This window comes from Scatophagus argus, chromosome 7 (genome assembly GCF_020382885.2).
Source record: "Scatophagus argus isolate fScaArg1 chromosome 7, fScaArg1.pri, whole genome shotgun sequence".
NCBI classification, from domain to species: domain Eukaryota; kingdom Metazoa; phylum Chordata; class Actinopteri; family Scatophagidae; genus Scatophagus; species Scatophagus argus.
In genome coordinates, this window is record NC_058499.1 from 9,224,311 (window position 1) to 9,245,091 (window position 20,781).

At 40.0% G+C, this 20,781-nt stretch overlaps 2 protein-coding genes across 3 annotated transcripts; both read right to left on the reverse strand.

Moving 5' to 3' along the window:
- Positions 1-4,742: 4,742 nt before the first annotated feature.
- LOC124062221 (neuroplastin-like) lies at positions 4,743-19,718 on the reverse strand. 2 transcript variants are annotated; one of them, XM_046394841.1, is made up of 8 exons: positions 18,728-19,718; positions 11,156-11,324; positions 10,976-11,070; positions 9,958-10,091; positions 8,517-8,790; positions 6,750-6,759; positions 5,883-5,960; positions 4,743-5,736 (listed from the first exon to the last, which is right to left on the reverse strand). In XM_046394841.1, the coding sequence occupies exons 1-7, from the start codon at positions 18,816-18,818 to the stop codon at positions 5,900-5,902; spliced, it is 834 nt and encodes a 277-aa protein (XP_046250797.1). In that variant the 5' UTR covers positions 18,819-19,718; the 3' UTR covers positions 4,743-5,736; positions 5,883-5,899. The 2 variants fall into 2 exon arrangements, with proteins under 2 accessions (XP_046250797.1, XP_046250796.1); XM_046394840.1 differs by having other exon boundaries at positions 6,750-6,771; positions 18,728-19,717.
- Positions 12,090-13,495, reverse strand: LOC124062223 (neuroplastin-like). The gene has a single exon (XM_046394842.1). It carries the CDS (start codon positions 13,170-13,172, stop codon positions 12,780-12,782), a length of 393 nt encoding a protein of 130 aa, XP_046250798.1. The 5' UTR covers positions 13,173-13,495; the 3' UTR covers positions 12,090-12,779.
- Positions 19,719-20,781: the final 1,063 nt, after the last annotated feature.

Consider the following 20,781-nt stretch of genomic DNA (forward strand, 5'->3'; position numbering starts at 1 on the left):
TATGAGGGTTCAATACATCAAGTGCATCAAATTCTAATATGCATAAACATCTGGTTAATATACCAGTTCATTCAGCTTTAAGTTTGAAGATAAACACATTATGATAAACAAACCAGGCAAACTTCCACTTTCCACCATCTATGGAAAACATCTTCTCACTGGTGTAGCACAGGGCCAAATGAACAGAAGGAGCAGAGGAAATTGATTGTTTCCAATGTCCCACATCTTCTGATCGACCTTTAAACCCACAGCTTGAGCCACGGACAGACGTCACACTCCTTGTGGATTTGCCTGAACCATCATCTCTTACTGTGATCATATTACATGGAGTCACAACCTGTTTGGCCTCCTCTTCACCGTGTTATGGCGGATGCGTAAACGCTATCAGTGTCTGCAGTGTTTCTGAAAAAGTACTTTGAAATACTTTGCCTGCACAGACCAACATGGCGACTGATAATATGGCGAACGGCTGCTGACAGCTGGTTGTGTTACGGTTGTATGATTCAATGCAAACTTGACTGAAGTGAGGTAGCAGTGTCATATGGAATTATGCCATGACATACGGTGACAAAACAAAATAATGTTAATCTATGTGAGATCAAAATGCACCAGAGAACAAAAGGCACAAACTGAATAGAATTTCCTCTTTTCCTTATTGCTGCTTGTTATTTGTGTCTCTTTCATCCTAAAGAGCCCCCAAAAAACAGAAAGAAAAAAAAAGAAAAATCTGTGACTCGGCATCAGCACTTTGGAGCCTCCTGATCATGAACTGCCCAGATTAGGATTTCACACTCTGCGCCTTATTTTAGTACACTGCATGTCATCACTTTCCAGTACATTTGCAGGCAGCAAAACCTCATATGCTAAGCCCTCCGTTCTTGTTATTTATATCTCCTGTAACTTTGATATACTGTGTTATGAAGGTTTGGCTGAATTTGAAGAGAAGTTGACCACATAACAAGCTCAAAGGTAAGTCATAAAGAAGACTTGTAAAACAAATCCCCCCAAATTTTTCAGACATTTCAAGATTCCAGCTTCATGCCACAATTAAGAAATAAAAATCACTTTATTAGCAGTATATATATTTTTACATACACACACACACACTAAATTTGTCATTTAACCCATCCCAGCTGAACACACATGCAACACCCAGCAAATTACATGCAGTAAAACACACAGGAGCAGCTGGGGGTTAAGTGCCTTGCTCAAGGTCACATCAGCCAGCTAATGGGGGGGGGGGGCTTTTTTCACATTAATCACTCCACCACACCCAAATATTTGCTGTCTGTCCGGTGGGGGAATCGAACCAGCGACCCTTCAATCACAAGCCGCTTCTCCACCCTCTAGGCCACAGCTGGATAGAAATGCTGATGCATTCTCTGAACACAAGGACTGAAACTGCCTTTACAAACACCAGCTACTGTGAACGTCTGCAATAAAACCATCGGAGCTCAGTGTGCAAGACTACGAGGCAACTCTTTCTGATCACGTGTAACATGCGTTTACAGTACAACAGAATCACCCTGAACAATACGGTGCACGTCCACTTTGTGCAATGTAATGTGTTTAGCAATAAAGACAAATTAATTTACTTTCCACATCAAAGGTGATCACAGGTGAAAGCTGTAAGAGAAGACAGACAAACCAAGCAAAACGCACATGCACGCTCTCTACTCGACTGTGAAACGCTGAATACAGTTTAGGTGAGTTTGCAGTTTGCTGCAGTATCTGAAGACTGGATGCTACTGATTCAGGTGCCCTGCAGCCAAGTGTGAAAACTTCCTCTCCTCATGACTGACTCACGCTCAGCTGCAAGTTTATTAGGCACAACAGATGAAAACCAGTGCAGCAAAATTCAAATAACACGTTGAGTGTTAAAGAGTTGTGTTGCTCCAACTTTAGGGTCAGGTTGAAGGCTGTAGTTTAACTGTGCAACGCTAAGAGGAGTTTCTAATATTTTCTCCACCTAATTTATATCAAATTATCTAAACGTTTAATAAACAAAGTGCCATGTGTGTTATACCTTTTGAAACTCTTCTGTGTTTTAGTTTATTATACAGGCTTCATGTGTAATTTTCTTTCTGTCGCGAATTTCACGTGTTGTTAAAAATGATTTTAATGCCCACATGGGAAAACTATTCACATCAGACCAAATGGTAAACAAGCAGTGAGCTGGTCTCAGAGCACACAGCGTTGGCTACTGGGTCACAAAGATGTTATCTGACAAGGAGTCATCCATCATCCATTCACCGGCGTAAAGCAGGTTATTGTTTTCATAAAACATGTCTCCAGAGGTTCTTTGTAAGTCTGTTCAGTGTGGTCACTGGTCACTTATCGCTTAAAAAGGGTTATTCACTTGAAACAGAGGAGATAAGTAGTAGAATAAGCCCAAAGGAAGGTTATTGTATTAATTAATTAAAAATAAAACCTCTGCAACAAGATTTAAATCTGTCCACTGGCCTGTTTGAGAGCCAGTCCATCAGATTATTATTTAAATTTCGCCTGACATCTCACTACCTGAACGAGAGATTAACCCACACCGACGGAGGTACAAATCACTTTTGTCAAAAGTTGTGTTTTGTATTTTTTTTTCCAGGGTTCACAGAGTCACAGATGTCTCTTTGCTCTACAAACTGACTTTCTGTTTTTCTGCTTGAATCCCAATGCATATCAATCCAGGTCACAGCATTATCATGTGGGAATCAAATCCAAACAATTAAGAGACCAATATACACCTTTGAAAACACATTTCAATATTCCATTATTGTGGAAATGTTGCCAAATGCCCAATCAATGAGACCTGGCTGCTGGTGCTACCAGCCAGCAAGCACAATAAAATAGCGCCCCCCTTTGCTCTACTGCTGTAATTTCCCCAAATAATGTGCTGCCTGTCAGGAAAACCACAGAAGAAAAATACATGCTGATACATAAGCTGCCAGTTTATTCCTGCAGGTAGTCAATAGTTTTTAGGGTAAACAAAAAATATAACCTTCACTAAGGCAGAATTTACTGAAAGACGACTGTATTAGACTGTATTAGTTTCAGCTAAATGCACCCAAGAAATATGTGGCGTTTCTGTGTCTCTGTAAAAAACTAAAACTGCAAAACCAAACACAATCAGTAGGTAACAAAACTGTCACTGATTGGAACAAAAGCCAGCATTTTAGATATGGAATGATAATGATACTTACATATTAATCAAACCAGTTCATGTGTCCTCACATGGCAAGAACATAGATTTGAATTAAGAATGATGACGTCTGCTTTATTTTATTTTCAGAAGTTCTTAACTTAAGGAGAATCCCTAGAAAATTGGTTCATCAATATTTACAGCCACCACAAGCGTGCGATAAAGGATGAAGGAGCACCATAACATTTATTATGATGGTGACGTCCATTGCTGTCCCCTTCGTTTGGTAAAATAAAACACTTTGACAAGATATATAAGTAAGAGCTACAACTAAATCCATTTCTGTGTTGAAATATGTTGAAACAAGCCAAAGGAAATACATACGCACTCATCTGGTCTTTATGATGGCCATCTGGTGTTTAGCTTAATATTCATGGTGCACAGCTGGTGTTTTAGCTATTTTCTATTTGGATAAACTTACACTGCAATCAAAAATATGGAGGATCTTTAAAAAAAAAAAGATCCTGGTGTTTTCCTCTTAGACCTTTCATCCACAGTCTCCCCACAGTGAATTACAAACTTCTTGAGAAGCTCCTTGTAGTTGCTTGAAAACGTATTTTTAAGAAGAGGATCAAAGACTCCCCACCAAGTGTCACCCCTTGGTAAGGAAGGTTTTTGATACTGTGTCTCATCAAACGTTACAGGCAGCTGTAAAAGGAAACGCTGAACTATTTCTGAAAGTCTGGTCACCTTTTGTTGACATTTTACCTCCAAATGTGAAAACTTTACTTATGAGGGGGGAAGGAACACGGGATGATGACTGGTCACCCTCAACTCAACAGCAAATGCATGGAGTAAGCATCCGTTTACCTGATCATACAGCAATGAATGCAGTTTATCTATGTATCTATTTTTGCACATTTATTTATTTTTATCTTAGTATGGTGTGTGTGTTGCGTTGTATTAAAAGTTCAAGAAAAAAATAGGTTTAAAAAAAAATACCAAAGGTGCTTAGACTTATAGTTTCTACATAAAATAATTACAAAAGATGACTTATTTATACACTCTGAACAGAAACTCCTTTCTTTCCACATCTAATCCGCAGTTTATACATTTTTTTAAAAAAAATGACTGGAAATAAAATTTAGGGCAGTATGGGCAGAGTAAAGAAACTTTTGTTTGCTAACATGTGGTTCCAGTCTGCAACTGAAGGGCCTGTTTTCAGAGGATTATATTAGTTTTGTTAGTTTATTTGACAGAGACAATGCTCGCTGATCATGGGGAAAAGGTCTCAGGTTCATCTTTCACGCCTGGTCGGATGTTAAAAAGAAACCATAAAAAAGTAAAATAAAACAACATATCAAGTATAAATTATTTCTAGAAGTTTTGGGAATGTTTTTCATCCAACAGTGCTCGTCATCATGTTCAACTTGTCGGCTGTGAATCACTCAAAGTCTCACAAGATGGCGCTGTTCCCCACATGCTTTCATTCTTTCTATTCCCATGGGACAACCTGTCATTCATGGTTCAGCTGGATGTCTGCTGTTTTGTTTTTTTTATTCTTTAACTAAAAAAAAAAAAACAACAACAACTCAACAGACACGCCTTTCCTTTTTTCAGATATTTATTCTTAAAAATGAGTCGAGATCTTGCAATTCGCTTCACGTGTGTCAGTCCTGACGTGGGCTTCTTTCGCCGCCTCCCACGTCGGCTGTAGAGAATTCATGCAGCTGTGTATCAACACTCTACGGTGATCCTACTAGTTTAAAGCTTTGTCACAGAGAAATCAAAAGCTGCAATGATTTTCAATATATTGATATGGATAATAATTGCATAGGATAATAGCCATGCTGTACAATACACATAATTATAAAACAATATGTTAGAATGATTAGTACAGAGCTCCTAAAGTAGGTTTGTACAGTTTTTCATTATTCTCAACATTTAAGTGCATCATATAATATGAATAGTCTTTATATTAATGCTGATCTGATACATAGTTATAGTGATTTAACACATACAGTACATACATACAGTAAAGTAAACCTTAATCAAATTTAGAGGGACACTGCAAAGCCCTTAATATGTAATAGATATTGTCCGATAAAACAATGAAACTGGTATGCAGCAGAATGATAAAACTATACACAACTGTCATACCAGATTATGGTGGCATTTTCTTTTACATTGCCCAAGTTTTGTTTTTCCTCTAGAACACACAGATTATCTACATGAATCCACTTCCAATGAAAATAACAAAAAGAAAAACAAAACAAAACAAAACAAAATAAACCCCAAAAGTTTCTGCCTTCAAACAGAAGGTCAAGATCTTGCATGCATTATTTTAAGAAGTAGTAAAAATGTTAAAATTAGTGGATAAGAGGTTGAAAATCATAAATGTCAACAACTGCATGCAGCAACAATGGTTATAATGTTTACAATCCTCCTGACCTGACCTCGCACGCTCACACAACAACATCATAAGGCATGCCTCACGTGACTCCTCCACAACCAAACTTTTAATGGCAGATAAATCCTATCAACAACCGCTATGGATTCCCTCCTCGTTTACCTTCATATGGTCAATACATGTGTAATGCAACCTGCAAATGAAGAGAAAATCAAACTCATCATCCCAGTTGAGATTTTCCGTGATAATATTCATACGGTGGCTCATCTCTTAATGTACGGCCACAAGCGCGTGACACGCATTATTCATCAGGCTTCCTCTTAATAATGCAGCACTTACTCAGAAAGACAGGCTGCTCAGTTTGTGTTCCTCTGACGGAGGTTCTTGTCTTTGTGGTTGTTGGTTGAGTTGGTTTTCCTTTAGCAAGGGGGGAAAAAAAACCAAAACACAATCAGTTCAGACTTTAAATGAAAGATGAATGTGTGAGTGCTGAAACAGTCCAAACGAAAGGTAAGAATTATAATAATTATAATAACTGTTAAATAAAAACAACAGTTGACTTTCTAGCCTCTTTAGTCTTTATTTTATTGTTTTTATCCTTTAAAAACTTTATTGTAAGCCTTTATTTTTAGCACTTATAAGCAGTATATAAATGTTTAAAAGCTTATCTATAACACATTGTCATGTAGTTATAATATTTTTATTATATTATAAATTATCCAATCAAGACATTTTATATTATTAGTTTTGCTGTACTGTCATTCATTACCTGTTTATACACCAGTCTCCTAATGGAGTCGCTGACATAAATATGAATAAACATTTTTGCTTACAACTTCATTTCAGTGTGTTATAAACCATTTATTAAATGTTTATATCCTGTTTATGAACACACTAGAGGGATTTAAAGTAAAGTGTGGCCGTTTGAAGACTCGAAGCCTCACAGGCAGGATCTCCCTGATGTGGACAGTCCAGATGGCGACATGTCAGTGACCTTATTGACTTTAAATTATTACCCTGCGATTTATGTGAACGCAGCCAAGCCGCATCACAGGAGGTGTACCGTTACTTGTGATTTGGGGGGCACTGTGCACTGAGCTCTAAAGACAGCTGGGAGTGGAGACATCATGATAAGCTACGACAAAAACACACATTACCAAGCTAAACGGAGAGATGTTACTGAAGGTAGAAATGTCAAATACTTACACTGGTCCAGCTGGGTCATCGTCTGCAAGGGAAAATATGGAGAAATAAAGACCAAATAAACCAAATAAAATAATCGCAAGGAAGCTGCACACGTTGATGAAGTGTGTTTTTTTAAAACGGCAACAGGTAACAGTAGCTGTGACTGACACACGATGCACATAGTGCTGAAGTTTTGTTTTTTGTGTTTGTTTGTTTGTTTTTTTTGGAGTATTTATGTTTCCACTGTACTGTATGTGCAGACTATCAAATGGGATGAAAATGCAGCCTAGATGAAGTACCAAAAAAACAGGCTGTCATGCTGCAAGAAAGCTACCTCGTGAGTTTACTCACAAACACACAGAATGCAGTTAAACCACATGAAAATGCAAGAGCGAGTGAGAACAATCACACACAGGGGCAAAAGTCACAATTACAAAAAAAAAAATATATATATATATGTATACTGTTATCATGCACAGTCGGGCAGCGGCTCACAAAGAGCAGCTGTTCACTCTAAGAGATTAGTGAGAAGCAGCTCCATCAATAACGGCCCTCTACTGAAGTCCCTGACGCAGAGTGACAACACTGACAGCAGAAACGATTCATAAAGAAAATATTTTCTGTTCTGTGCAGTGACTCACATGCCATCTCACTGCTGCGGTAATTATGAGTTCGATGCACGAATGTGAAGTTGCCAATTTGTAAAATAAAATCTTCAAAACTGAAAATCTCAAAGCTGCACCGGACACTAATGAGAAAGCTAAACAGGACTGTGTGCTGTGCTGTGAACTGGAGGAAGATGAGGCTGAACTCTTATTGAAATTCATGAAGCATGCAAAGTCTCACACTTACCACAAACATGGTTTAGGTTATGCAATTTGGGAAAGTGGTGGGGTGGGGGGGGGGTGGGAGATATTACAACAATCTGTTAAAATACTCAATAGCCAAAGCTAACCCAGTTTAAAGAAAAAAAAATATTCATCATTAACATTTCATGCAAGAATTTGCTGTATGACTCACACAGTCTACATCCATTTTGTAAGACTGTGAGGATTCTCAACGTGACTTAAACACTACAGTCTGACCATGTAATGAAGTGTAATGAGGATACATTCTGTGCAGTGTTACTGAGGGTCACTGACAGCTCTGAGCTGTCAGTCATTCACTGCACGTTATGTCGAATCAGCATGTGACACCATCAAAATTCTGTTTGAGAGGAAAAGGTCACCCAAATACCATTAATGCATAATTTATTATATAGCTACACTCTTGAAGTACTCAGCAGTATTAGACAATCCCAGGATGGCATATGCAGGTTGTATGGCTTAATGAGTGTTTCGTGGTTAAGCTTTCAGCAGCTTGGGCACAGCCCAAGCCATCAATAATTGAACCTCTCCACCTCTGCAACACTGCAGTATCAAATTTCTCATGAATATTAAAAGCATGAAACTGTCCTGACGAGGTGCGACCTCCTGCCACAGTGTCTGCCTATTGGAGTAACCTTGCCAGACTCAATTATTGAATGCAGGCAAAGCACTGTGTCGGGTGACCCTGCCGGCGTCTCTCGCGAAGGAATGACTTCGTCGGACACCCGAAAAGAAAGTACACTTCCTTCCACGGTCAAGGTGACTTGTCCAGTACCACAAGAAAAAAAAGACAAAGAGGCTTTGCACAAAATTCACAGGAGAGACCAGTGTCAAAAGTGAGCACTGAGACCAGTTTCTCCTCACAAATATTAAAAACTGTGGGACAATAAAACAATCCAAAGCACCACTGCCGGTGACTCACCGTCCTGTAAATCCTCCGGCTTCTTACGCTTCTCATAAACAACGATGATGATGATCAGGATGATGATCTCAGCCAAAACCCCCAGGAGAGGCCATAGGGGGGCCAAGTGACTGCGAACCCTCAGCACAGACTTCTCCTCACGGCTGCCGATCATATTGGTGGCATTGCACTGGTACTCGCCGGGATCTAAACGAATGTCCAGGTTGGAAATGATGAGCTCGGTGTAGTTGTCTCTGCTGCTGATGAAGAAGCGTCCGCTTGAGTTGTCAATTTCCTGTTGAGGGAGAACAGAAAAACGTACTAAATAATGTCGAAGCTTTGACTTTCTGACAGTGTGTCCACATGGACACAAGTTGCTGTTGATGTTAACACTTTAGTTGAAGTTGTGAGGTTTTAAAACCTTTCACGATACTTCATGCTGTTACATATTACAGGAACATTTCATGAAATAACAACAAAGCGATGCAAACATACAGATAAAAAAAGCACTACTTGAGCATGAATATTTACAATAACTCAGCCTAAGCGTGGTACTGCAAAGAAACCTTGAAACAAGTAGAAGAAAATGCACTTACAGAAATAAAAATGTTGGCTTAAGCTGAAGTGCTTTTTGTCCTTTTGACCTCAGAGTTTCTCTGCTTGTGTACTTTGTTTTTCCAACACTGAATCAAAGTATACCACAAATCTAAATACAACCCAATCTTCCATTCATCTCAATATTACTACATCCTAGTGGTGGAAAGCAACATAGTACATTTACTTGAGTAGTGCACATTTGTACACCTTTGAGGTACTTGTACTTCACTTGCATTTTTCAGTTTTCTCCTACTTTGTATTTCTATTCCTTAACAGTTCAGAGGTAAATACTGTACTTTTATGGGAAAATTCACAAGCTTCCCAGAAGATAAACAATAAAAAAAATAGTTAAACTATCTTCACCAGCTTCAACACTGAATTGATGAACACATTAAGGCATCAATAATCATAACCCAATTATACAGTATATGTTATTGTGAAATATGCCACTGTGCATGATGAGTACTTTTACTTTTGGTACTTTAAGAATATTCAGATTCTAAAACTTTTGATTGTACTTAATTACAAGATCTGAGTACTGTTTCCACCTCTTCCATGAGTGAAACAAACTGCAGCACCTGTGGATTTATCTACAACTGTACAAATATGAACTCAGTGGCCATTTCATTAGATACGTCTGTATAATCTAATGCAATTCAATACAACAGACCAGCCACAAATGCTATACAACCTCAATTATAAACATGTGGTTGAACTAAGAGCTCTCTGACAGTGTCAACAAGAACTGAGCATTATAACCTTCCTCAGTTTAGAACATGTGACAGATCTGTTGTGCTGGATTGTGTTCATTTTGTGTAAGTGTAACTAACAAACAGGGAGGGGGGTATATATTCATATCACATACCCTATAAATGCCGTTGTCAAACTTGCGCCAGGTCCAGACGGGGTGAGGATAACCCACAGACTTACAGTAGAGTTGAGCACGTTGGCCCTCATTTTTATTCTCACTGCGCTTGTGGCCTGTGATCTCAGGAGCAGCTAAAATAAAAACACCAAATTAACAATCAATCGTCAGAAAATAAAAAAACCTATATTATATTATATTATATGCACATGCCATCCTGCATGATGTATGATTTAATATCAGCATACATGAAAGCAGCTACTTTACAGGGTGCAGATTATAATTATTATGTATTTGTTTAAAAAATATATTATTATATATATAAAAAAATATATTTAAAAAAACAATAAAAATATTATGACTTATTTATAGAGCACGTTTCAAGCTAGATGCACAAAGCACTTCTCTGAGTTAGGAGATAGAAGAAAGAAGTTAAGATAACAGAAATATGATTGGCATTAAAACAGCTGCAGGGGTAAATAAATAAATGAAGTAGAGAAATACAAAGATAAGAATACTCATAATAAAAGAGTACAGCATAGATACAATTGTAATTCCCCTGACATATTGAGCCATGATCAGGTAGTATTTTGTGGATTCTCTATATTACAAATATGTCATTAATCTGCCTGGCTTCAAGTTTTTTTTCCTGTCTGGGAAAATAAAAAATGCCCCATTAAATAAGCGCAAATCTTCCCAGAATTCAGTTTTCCTCCATAGTGTTGCACGTGACAGCAAAAAAGGCTGACCAGATTTTGCTGTTCGGACATAATCCCTCACCATCAGACAAACAAGACACCATCTGCTGCCACTGAGCTGGGCATTGGTTAGATGGAGGTGTCAAGGGCAGCCAGCAGAGCCGTTGGAAATCGCAGGTCCTTCCTCGCATGACAGGTCTGCTAGGGCTCAAGGCCACACTGTGCCATTTTTATTGGTGACATTTCTAACGTGGCCTTGAAACTGACAGAAACGCCTGTAGTGTGCAAAAAATGACAAAATAAAATAGAAAAACACCTACATTTTACTTCAATGGTGGCATTGGCCGGAGGAGCCATCTCGAAGGTGAAGACGCACATGTACACTCCGGCATCATCTCCTCTTGGTTTGTTCAGCCTGCAGATCACAAACACACCTCACGTGAACCCACATCAGGATGCTAAACTCTGTGTTTAACACTTCATCGCACGCTCACTCCTACCTGTACTCTGTGTTCCTATTAGTGGTGCGTGTTTCTGGGATCTCCTCCCCGTTCTTCATCCAGTAGCTCTCCTCGTGGACACCGTGGGCGCTGGTGAGGTTGCACTGCAGTGTGAAAGCGTCGCCTTCCACAGGAAGAGTGGTGTGCTCGGAGGTGGTGATTGACGGCTCTGCAAGGGAGAGACACGGATCAGGCGCGACAGGAGTGATGCTTGCTGGGACTCGTGGGTGAGGGGATGTTGGAAGATGTAAACAACGAGGGTTCAGGCAACCACCTCAGCCAACCACACACAATAAAACACAGGGTTGCAAAGCGGGAGGACTTACTTCAGGCATCCACCGATCATCATGATGTAAACCTGTAGCATCATTACATTGTCAGGTTCATTGAATAGATAGTCTCAAACAGGAATTTACAGTGGAGAAAAGAACCCGTGGAACCAGTTTCTGTGCGGGATACAACTGAAATGCACAGATTTGTTACACTACTGGAATAGAGGTGCAGATCTAAACTTTCAGGGATATTTTTCTAAATGTTGATTGTTTTTCCAGCGAAAATAAGCTCAAATGCTAAAAATATGATTTAATCTTTAAATTGTGTATTTTTCTGCTAGGCTTAACACAATGGATTCACCATTTATAAAAGAGGCACTCGTGCCAGTGAGGATGACTCAAGATGAAGGTCCATTCAGAAACTGTTGAGTTCCGTAAAAAAAACAGAATCTCTATTGTAACATACGCTTGTATGTGGGTGAAAAGCAACCTGTGGAAAATCCTCACTTGGATTAGCTTTTCAGCCATGAAGACCTGTTGATTCTGCTTAATCCTGATTATCTACATCTTGTTTGTACATGCAGACACCAGTGAACCTCTCAATCTGAGCAGTCCAGTGAAAACTGTATTTTTTGGTTTGGGTTGAAATCCAGTGTCTGAGCTTTGATACCAATAGCATACGCCCCCCCCCAGAAAAATATGTCTAAACCAGCTACTTTAACTATATAATTTTTTCATAAAATTAGCAAAAGTTTGATTATAACTCTGGAATGATGAGCTAGAGAAAAAGACACACTGAAGCCATTACCGAAGAAATACACTCTGTGGAAATGCATCTGTGACAAACAAATTAGAAGAGAAAAGAAAAGCCTAACTGACAGAGATAATCGCTGAAATAAAACTTTGTTATGCTCAAGGTCACAGCAAACACTGGACAACCTTGTATATGTATGAACAGTTGGTCAGCAAAATTAACATATAAATAAAACACGGTACGACACAAACAATAATAGCAGTAAGAATAATGATAATCAAAATGTAAAATGATATTGAATATGACGATTTTAAGCTCAGGAAAATGAGAAGATGAAAGCTACAGGGAAAGGAAAATGAAGGAGAGGTGACTGGGCTCTACAGAACGTGGGCTGAGTGATACACTGAACTGAGGAATAAACACAATGTAAAACTCAGCTGTGCCGGTGGAAGAACCTCAACAGTTGGAGGTGTTTTCCTTCATTTTCCACATCTCTAGAGGAGGATGGCACCTACGGAGGAAGCTAGCAGTCCTCTGGAGAGGTTTGAAGGGGGCTGAATCACACAGGGAGAGTTAAGGGGGGAGGTGGGGGGTTCTTCTACACTGACCACTCACTCTGCAGCACCGTTATAGTGGCCTGAGCACGGATCCAGGTGGTGGCTGGATTTTGGTGCAGGTCGTTACGTCGCGGGTCATTGCTGGCTCTGCACTCGTAAGTCCCTGCATCGTCCAGCGTGAGACGGGAGACACCCAGCACGCTCACGGCGTTGGTGCCGTAGGCTGTGCTGATGGACACTCGCCGCTTACGGGCACCGTCCCACAGCTGCCTGAAGGAATCGGCCCGGTTGATCTCAGAGTACCACCACTGGATTTCTGGGGTGGGGTTTCCCACCACATCACAGTACAGCTCAAAGGTGTCGCCCGTGAGCTTAGTCTCAGAAAGGGGTGATTTCACAAAGCCCGCTGGCGGTGGAGGATTAGGTGGCAGCATAAGTCCCAGAATAAAAGGGAAACAGGTGTAGGATGGAAGGACAAGAAAATAACAGAGTGAATTAAATGGGAACCAGAAAAGGAAAGACAAAAAGAAAAGAAGAAAATATGAAATAAACCATAAGACACTGATAGAAATTATTTTAAAATGAAACAAAGGTTGATTTAATAAAAATAAAATAAAAGATGAGAAAATGTAAAATATGCAGCCAACAATGATCTTCTTTATCAACTAATCTGTAAATTCATTTTCTTAATGAACTATGAAAAAAAGTGAAAACATCACAGTTTACTAGAGCCCAAGCTGAAGTACAAAAATAGCTTCAGTTTGGCCAAACAACAGTTCAAATCCCAAATGTATTCAATTCCCTCGTCACAGAAGAGGAAGAAAAAAAAGCCAGTATTACAAAATGAATTGGAGCAAACAGAAGATGTTTTGCCCAAAATACCATAAAGCTAATTAGAGCAGTGTAATTTGGTCCGATACACAACATAAAAATCGTCAAACCCAAAACAGTGAACTCAACATTAAAGTGCCAGTCGCGCAGAGTGACATTAACATTTTTGGCAAGAGAAAGTGAGAGTGCGAGACAGAGAGGCGAGCTCAGATCTAAGCCATTATTGCTGCTATTCCGGGGAAGCTTTAATTCAATTCAGCTGGGATGTCCTTGCAGGGCTGCTCTCACTTGGTTTTGTCCAATTAATGGTATCCTATAAATCTGTGTCTTCCTCACACAGCGCTCACGTCCAGAAAGTCCTACAAGCGACCTTGCCATTTTCAGTGCATATTGTCTGTACAATGATGAAAACATTGTTTGTGCTCGGAGAGCCTTCAGAAGAGAACACAGAAACTGGGCAAACTGTGCCTCCCTGGATACAATGCAATAAAGGTGAAACAATTGATCATGGCTGCACAGAGGGGAGGAGGAGGAGGAGGAAGAGGGGGGCTGTAGTCATAAGCACAGTCTATAGGCACTGTGGAGAGAACATGTGATTGAGAGGAGATTTATAGAAGCTGCAGCTTTGGGTCTCTGGGGAGCATGTGGGCGCATGGTGAAAGACCCCCCACTCCATTTCCATAGAAGCACTCTAAGGCAACAAAGTAGGAAGAGGACGAGACAGCCAACCAGACCAGGCAGGACAGACAATCGCGCATTATTATTTATTTATTTGTTTGTTTCGTCTGGCCGACATTCTAATCTTGCTGTACGGCCCACAACTTGTTCAACAAGACCAGCACATTTACTGTACACACATACACTCATTGGTCAGTTTATAGCCAACTAAAAACTAAACACATTATGTACTGGTGAATAATGTGACCAGGACTGAAAGCCAACACCTCAGTTCTCAACGCAGAACTGCTGAGAGACAGATCCTGTCACCTCGGATCGTCTCGATGCGCAAAAAGTGCTGAGCCACCGGCCCTTGTCCCTGCACGCCACTGTACCGTACAAGTCTGAATGACGCCATCGTGTCAAGCTGATGTTCGTTTAGTTTTGGCATGTGGTTGTGTGTGCCTCATGTGGGTGATCTTAGAGCCACACAGGCTGCAGTGTACTTTTGTACTCAGTTTTGTTGCATAGTCACTCGAGATCTTCCCGACTAATCCAACGCGATCCACGTGTTCTTAACCTCTGGAGGTGCTGGGCTGCGACCACCTTACGGTTTCCAGTACTAGTGAATTCATTAATTATTTTTTGATGGTCTCCATGTCAGATTTGTGAGGAATGTTTTTCAATGATGACAACATGACAATATATTTTTCATGTCTGGGCCCAAATAATTGTATCATCACTGAATTTGTTTTATGTATTAAGAATGACTCTGCTGCCTGTAAAAGGCTTAAAAACCCATTATTTTCTTGTCTTCCAATGTTGTATACAGCTTTTATTTTTACGTCTCTCCCCATGCATGTTTGATTTATTCCCTCTTTTTGTTTCCAGTTGGCTTCCCATTCCTGTGTAAATGTCTGTAAGGCACTTGTTTGTTTTATCTTGTTAGTTTTGTCTTTCTATGTCCATGTTTTACATTGGATTGAACCTTTGTGTTTTTACGATTCTCTTGGTAAATATGCGTAAAAAATGTGTATTTACAGTGCAGGCAGTTTTACAACAGGTTTTCAATTTATTAAACGCTTGGTCTAAAATATTGTTTCCAATGATGTAAAACAGACAAAACAAATAAATCTTATCAATAGAACCAGAAAATAGTTTGAGCTTTAGGACTAACTTTGACAGTCAATCAATTATCAAACATAAGCAGAAAATTAATTATCCATTATCTTCTAGTCAATTAATCAGTTAATTTCTTCAGTTCTAAATGTGCATTTACAGTGTAGCGTTATTTTATACACGCCATCTTGAGTCACATACTGCATTTAGCAGGACAGGAAGCTCCATCTTGAGAAAATCTGCCTTTTAACTACATCCTGTCAGCCCCTTTTAGTAACTGATATGGTCGTTAAACCTGAAAATTACATAAAACTATAATAAAACTTTAAACCCTCTTCATTCTCTTTCTATTATTACCGGAAACTGACTTGAGTTAAGATTGATGCTAATTTCTGAATCAGTATTCAAACCGTTAACAGCACAACCTGACAGATGGCCTCCAACAGTCATGAGTGTTTCCTCGCTGACATTTTCTCGGCATCTTCCGATGACTCAGTTCAAACCAGTGTAATGTGAAGCAATTCTGGACACTGTCCCAGTTAATGTACCAAAAACTGTTGCAACACATATTGAGTAGTTAATTGGATGCTAAATGAATATTCCATCGGGAAGTGAGTCCTGATGGACAGAGACAGCAAGAGATCAGGGCAGAAAAGCAACAGGAAGCATATGCTGTAAAGGGAGAACATTTAGGCCAATGTGCTGCTCAGGGTAATTAGAGTATCATATTGAAAATGGTTTTAGCATTTTAATAATGAAATGGTTTTAAGTGTGATTTTTTGGATTGTTTAAAAGGAATGGTTCACTCCAAATTCAAAAATGCAAATTTCTCCTCTTGCCTTTAAGTGGTATTTATCCATCCAGAGCGTTTAGGTGAGTTTGGTGAGTTCTGTAGATACCAAAGCTCCCAAAAACAAGAACGAACCACCTTTGTTTAAACCATCCAATCTGGTAAGAGATGTCGCTGTTGATTTTTTAGAATGATTTTTTTTTTTTTTTTGGTGATTTGAACACCACAAGCGCCATCTAGGTCCGTTACATTCAATACAAGAGTGATGTCTCTACAGCTTATATCTCCAAACTTGGCAACTCGCATAAAAACAATCTAGACTGAGAAACAGCCATATACGGTAAGAGGGAAAATATGTATTTTTGACTTAAGGGTGAAGATGATTATATGAAGATGATTTTAATCTAAAATACTAAGATTAATATACTTTGATGCCATTTAGAAGCCAACTTCATATTTTGGACTAAATAGCTCAACACAGTGTTTAGGATTTGGATATTTTGAATATGAGAGAGAGCTGCTTGAGTCTTTAAGTCATTAGAAATGTAAATTATAACTGAAACAATTACGGTAGTCAATTAATCAGTTAGTCAGCTTAGAGAAAAATAATCGGCACAATTCAAATAATTATCTTGCAAGTCTTTTTTCCAACAGAAATGCTAAACTTTCTCTAGCTTTATTTTTAGAAAATAACCATTGGATTAATTAATGATGAAAATAAGCAATGGGCAAAATTTGTAGATCTACTACAAATACCAGAGATGGCACCTAATGAACTAAAAGTCATGGTGAGAATGATTAGTTTTAAAATATGCAGAACACTCAGGCATACTGCATATTTCCAGTTTGATCAAGATAATTCCCAAATATGCACTGACTTAACTCAGTTCCTTAATGAAGTCATCTGTTTGCTTTGATTTGCTCATTAATCGAGACCTTCCTCATTAGCTGTTTTTGAGCTGTTCTGTGTGAGAATTTACAAAATAATGTTTTGAATGACACATCGTGGTAGCAGCCCCTCTACTTTAGAGGAAACACACATCCTTAGGGAAGCTTACAAATAGGGACATCTTGCATGACAAACTCAACCGCTCAAAAACAAGATCTACACTAATGGTATTCAAGATTCAAAAAATTTTATTGTCAATTCACTATATGTGCTGGACATACAGGAGAATTGAAATACTGTTCTCGCTCACATTCATACTAATGCCATGCAATTAAATACAAAAAAGAAAAGATAAAAATCTAGCAGAATAAATTAAATAACAATACCCATTGTTATTTATTTATTTATTTAACACCATATTTCCTCCAGAATGGCCCATCCAGCCTCATTGGACTCTTTGAAAACAGGTGAAGAACACAGCTATCTATTCATCTATCTATCTGTCAGACCGGGGGGGAAAAAAGCCATTACTTTAAGCAGCATGATGAGCTTCATCCAGTGGAGCGCTGATTGAAGAAGAGATGTTACGAGTGGGTGTGCAGTATAGGAGATGTGTAATGCATTCCTGCACATGGTCAACTCCAGAGAGGGCCAAGGCTGAATAAATTCTCACTCACTCTGTTTGCAAGGGATACATGCTACACTGGGACACCTACGAAGCTGAGATCGGTTTATGCTGCTCCAAATTGTATGGTGGGGATAAGATTTATGAGTGTGTGTGAGTGAGTGTGTGTGTGTGTAGGAATGGGGGGGGCATTAATACTTGATCATTTGAGCAAGCATTAAGGATGCTGAGAAGTCAATGTCATTCTGCAGTGCAGTACATCTCAGCAAAGAGTTAACAGATGCACTGTTACAAGAGGACATTAAAGCTATGGTTCCCAGTGCAGCATCTCTGCTCTAAAAATAGAAGCATGCAGCAAAATGGACTGATGCTATTTACAGAGCTGTACTTCTGAAGGTCCTACATCTAATCACATACATGTTGGGCTCTGTTACGAGGACCTGCTCTGAAGCAGAGATTTACCTCACCCAGTGGGAGAGGAGTTACTGGTGCGCTGCTGGATACCAAATGCTGAATTCCTGAGCTGTATCATTACATACCTGAGCAGATCCCAAGCGTGACAGCATGCTGATGGCGTGCTAAGGAGAGCACGACAGATCCTGAACTCCGGTGTGACACAATTTCCCCGTCCACCTTTTGTCCCCCTGTTCCCCAATCTAATGGGAAGGACTTGTCCTTTCCGATCGAGCGGTTCGTGTATTCGGCACCACACTTCAAAGGACATTTTAGGGGCATCACAGAGGCCTCCTTGTGGCCCACTTCAGCCCAACGAATACAGATTGTTGCCTATTAATGATTTATTGACCCTTCGTTGCAAACGCTCGAGAAGACAAAAAAACAGCGCTTCATAAGCTTAATTTACGTTTCTTACAGAGCAGAGTTAAGGGATTATCGACTGAGACTGGGCTACTGGGAAGATATTAGTGATGGACAGCGTCTAATAGCCTAATGATTCCTTACAAATGCCCCCCCGCCCCCCCTCAATGCAGAAATGCAGGCGACATCCCTCCTTAAAGTCCGCATTTTGCGCATTGAGATTACCGTCATGTGTTTTCTGTAAAGAGGGCACATCTCCTACCGTTCTGCGAGGAGACGGACTGCAGCATCAGCGCTCCGAGTATCGCCACCGAGAAGGACATGACTGAAGCTCTTCGTTTGCCAGGTATCATCTTCGGAGACGGGAGAGAGAAAATGCCGGTAGGCGAGTGATAAGGTGACCTGAGCGGGGTATGATGATGATGCGGGGTGGATTCGCCGAGACTCGCACCTCCAGACTCTCCAATCGTGTCACGCAGAGAGGGAAGTGTCGCTAGGTAGACTTAGCGGGAGTCTTCAGCACTACCGCTGGCTACCTCTCTGCTGTCAGCCCCGGTGCAGCAAAGGAACCACCTTTTTTTAAACCATCCGTTTAATCTTAAATCTCGCGAGATCTTGGAGGATCCCACAAAGGGGTATACCACAAAGCATAGCACTAATCAGTTACATGAAAAAACATTGAACAAGATGGATGCAATTAACAGTCAAGTTGCATTTGACAGCGTCTGCTACGGTGAGCGTCCTACGTCACTTCCTCTTGTTGTGTGTTACTTGTGCTTCTACCAGCTCCTTAATTTAACCTCGTTTAAGTTGTTTTACTCGCCACTATAGCTGGTAATTTCACATTGTTACGCCGAACGTCTGTTCAAACATTTATATACTCACTTTAGCGAATTTCACGCTAATCTTATAATCGTTTAGTGTTCGTTAAACTCCGCTAACTAGCTTAGCCTGTTTTGCTAGCGATGGCTTCTCTGTCTCCCTCTCTCCTGCTCGGTGTGTCAGATGTTTTGCTATTCTTCTCCCTCCTTTTGTGACAGTTGTAAAGGTAGTATTATGTGGTTTATTTGCAGCGCTGGCTTAGTGAATTTGAAACGCGGCTCCGCGCCATGGAAACAAAATCTTTAGCTGCTGTAGTTAGCCAGCCCCCCCGTGTAGCCGGTGCGGACCGATCTAGTGTATCTCCTTCTAGCCGGCCGCTGGTAGCTGCCGAACAGCCGGGAAACCGGGGAGGCTGGGTGACTGTAAGGAGAAAGCATAGTCCTAAACACAAGCCCACGGTTTACCTTTTCTTGTTTCCAACAGTTTCTCCCCACTCAGCGACACACCCGCTAACTGGCAGCTCTATAGTCTGAAACTGCTGGCTAAGGATAAGCGTAAATACTGTAAAATAATAATACATGTCGGGTCTTCTTCTGGGGAAGACCTGGTCTCATTAGCAGAGACGCCATCCATCCATTTGTATTACTTGACTACATACCACTAAGAAGAAACTCCTACACTAGATACCTGTGTGATAGTGCTGTGATTAAATTTAGAGAAGTGATTCTGTTGTCATTTACTTCAGCATCATGTCACTGTACCACAGAACATTACACTACTAAAGAAAAATCTTATCCCTTTCAAATCGACCATTTTGTGGACAGTATTGCAAGCTCACCAAGTCGAATCTATTGCCCCGCTAAAAAAGAAACATAAAGCAAAAGAGAATAGCACCATGGTATAATACTGAGGTTTGCATATTAAAGAAAAATGCGTAAAAACCTGAAAGGAAATGGCGTTCCACCAAACTCACAGAATTTCGCTCAATCTGGCAAGACAGTCTCAGATTATATAGGAAGGCCCTACGGACTGCCAGAGCAGCCTATTACTCAAAATTATTTGAGGATAACAAGAATAACCCCAGGTTTTGCTTCAGCACTGTAGCCAGGCTGACAGAGAGCCGTAGTGCTATCGAGCCTCATATCCCTGTAACCCTCAGCAGCAATGACTTTATGACCTTTTTTAATGACAAGATTTTAATCATTAGACAAAATTCAACACCCACCGACCTCAGCTGCTACTGTTCTACCTCCTCCAGTCACTGAAGCCTTAGAAACAGCAGTAGAACCAGATTACCTTGACTTTTTCTCCCATTGGCCTTCATCAGCTAAATTCATTCATATTTTCATCTAAATCAACAACATGCCTCTTAGACCCCATACCTCCTCACATATAAAGCCCTGAATGACTAGTAACCATCATGTTTCAAAGAGTTGATAGTATCCTATTATCCCACCAGAACTTTACGTTCCCAAGATGCAGAGTTACTTCCCA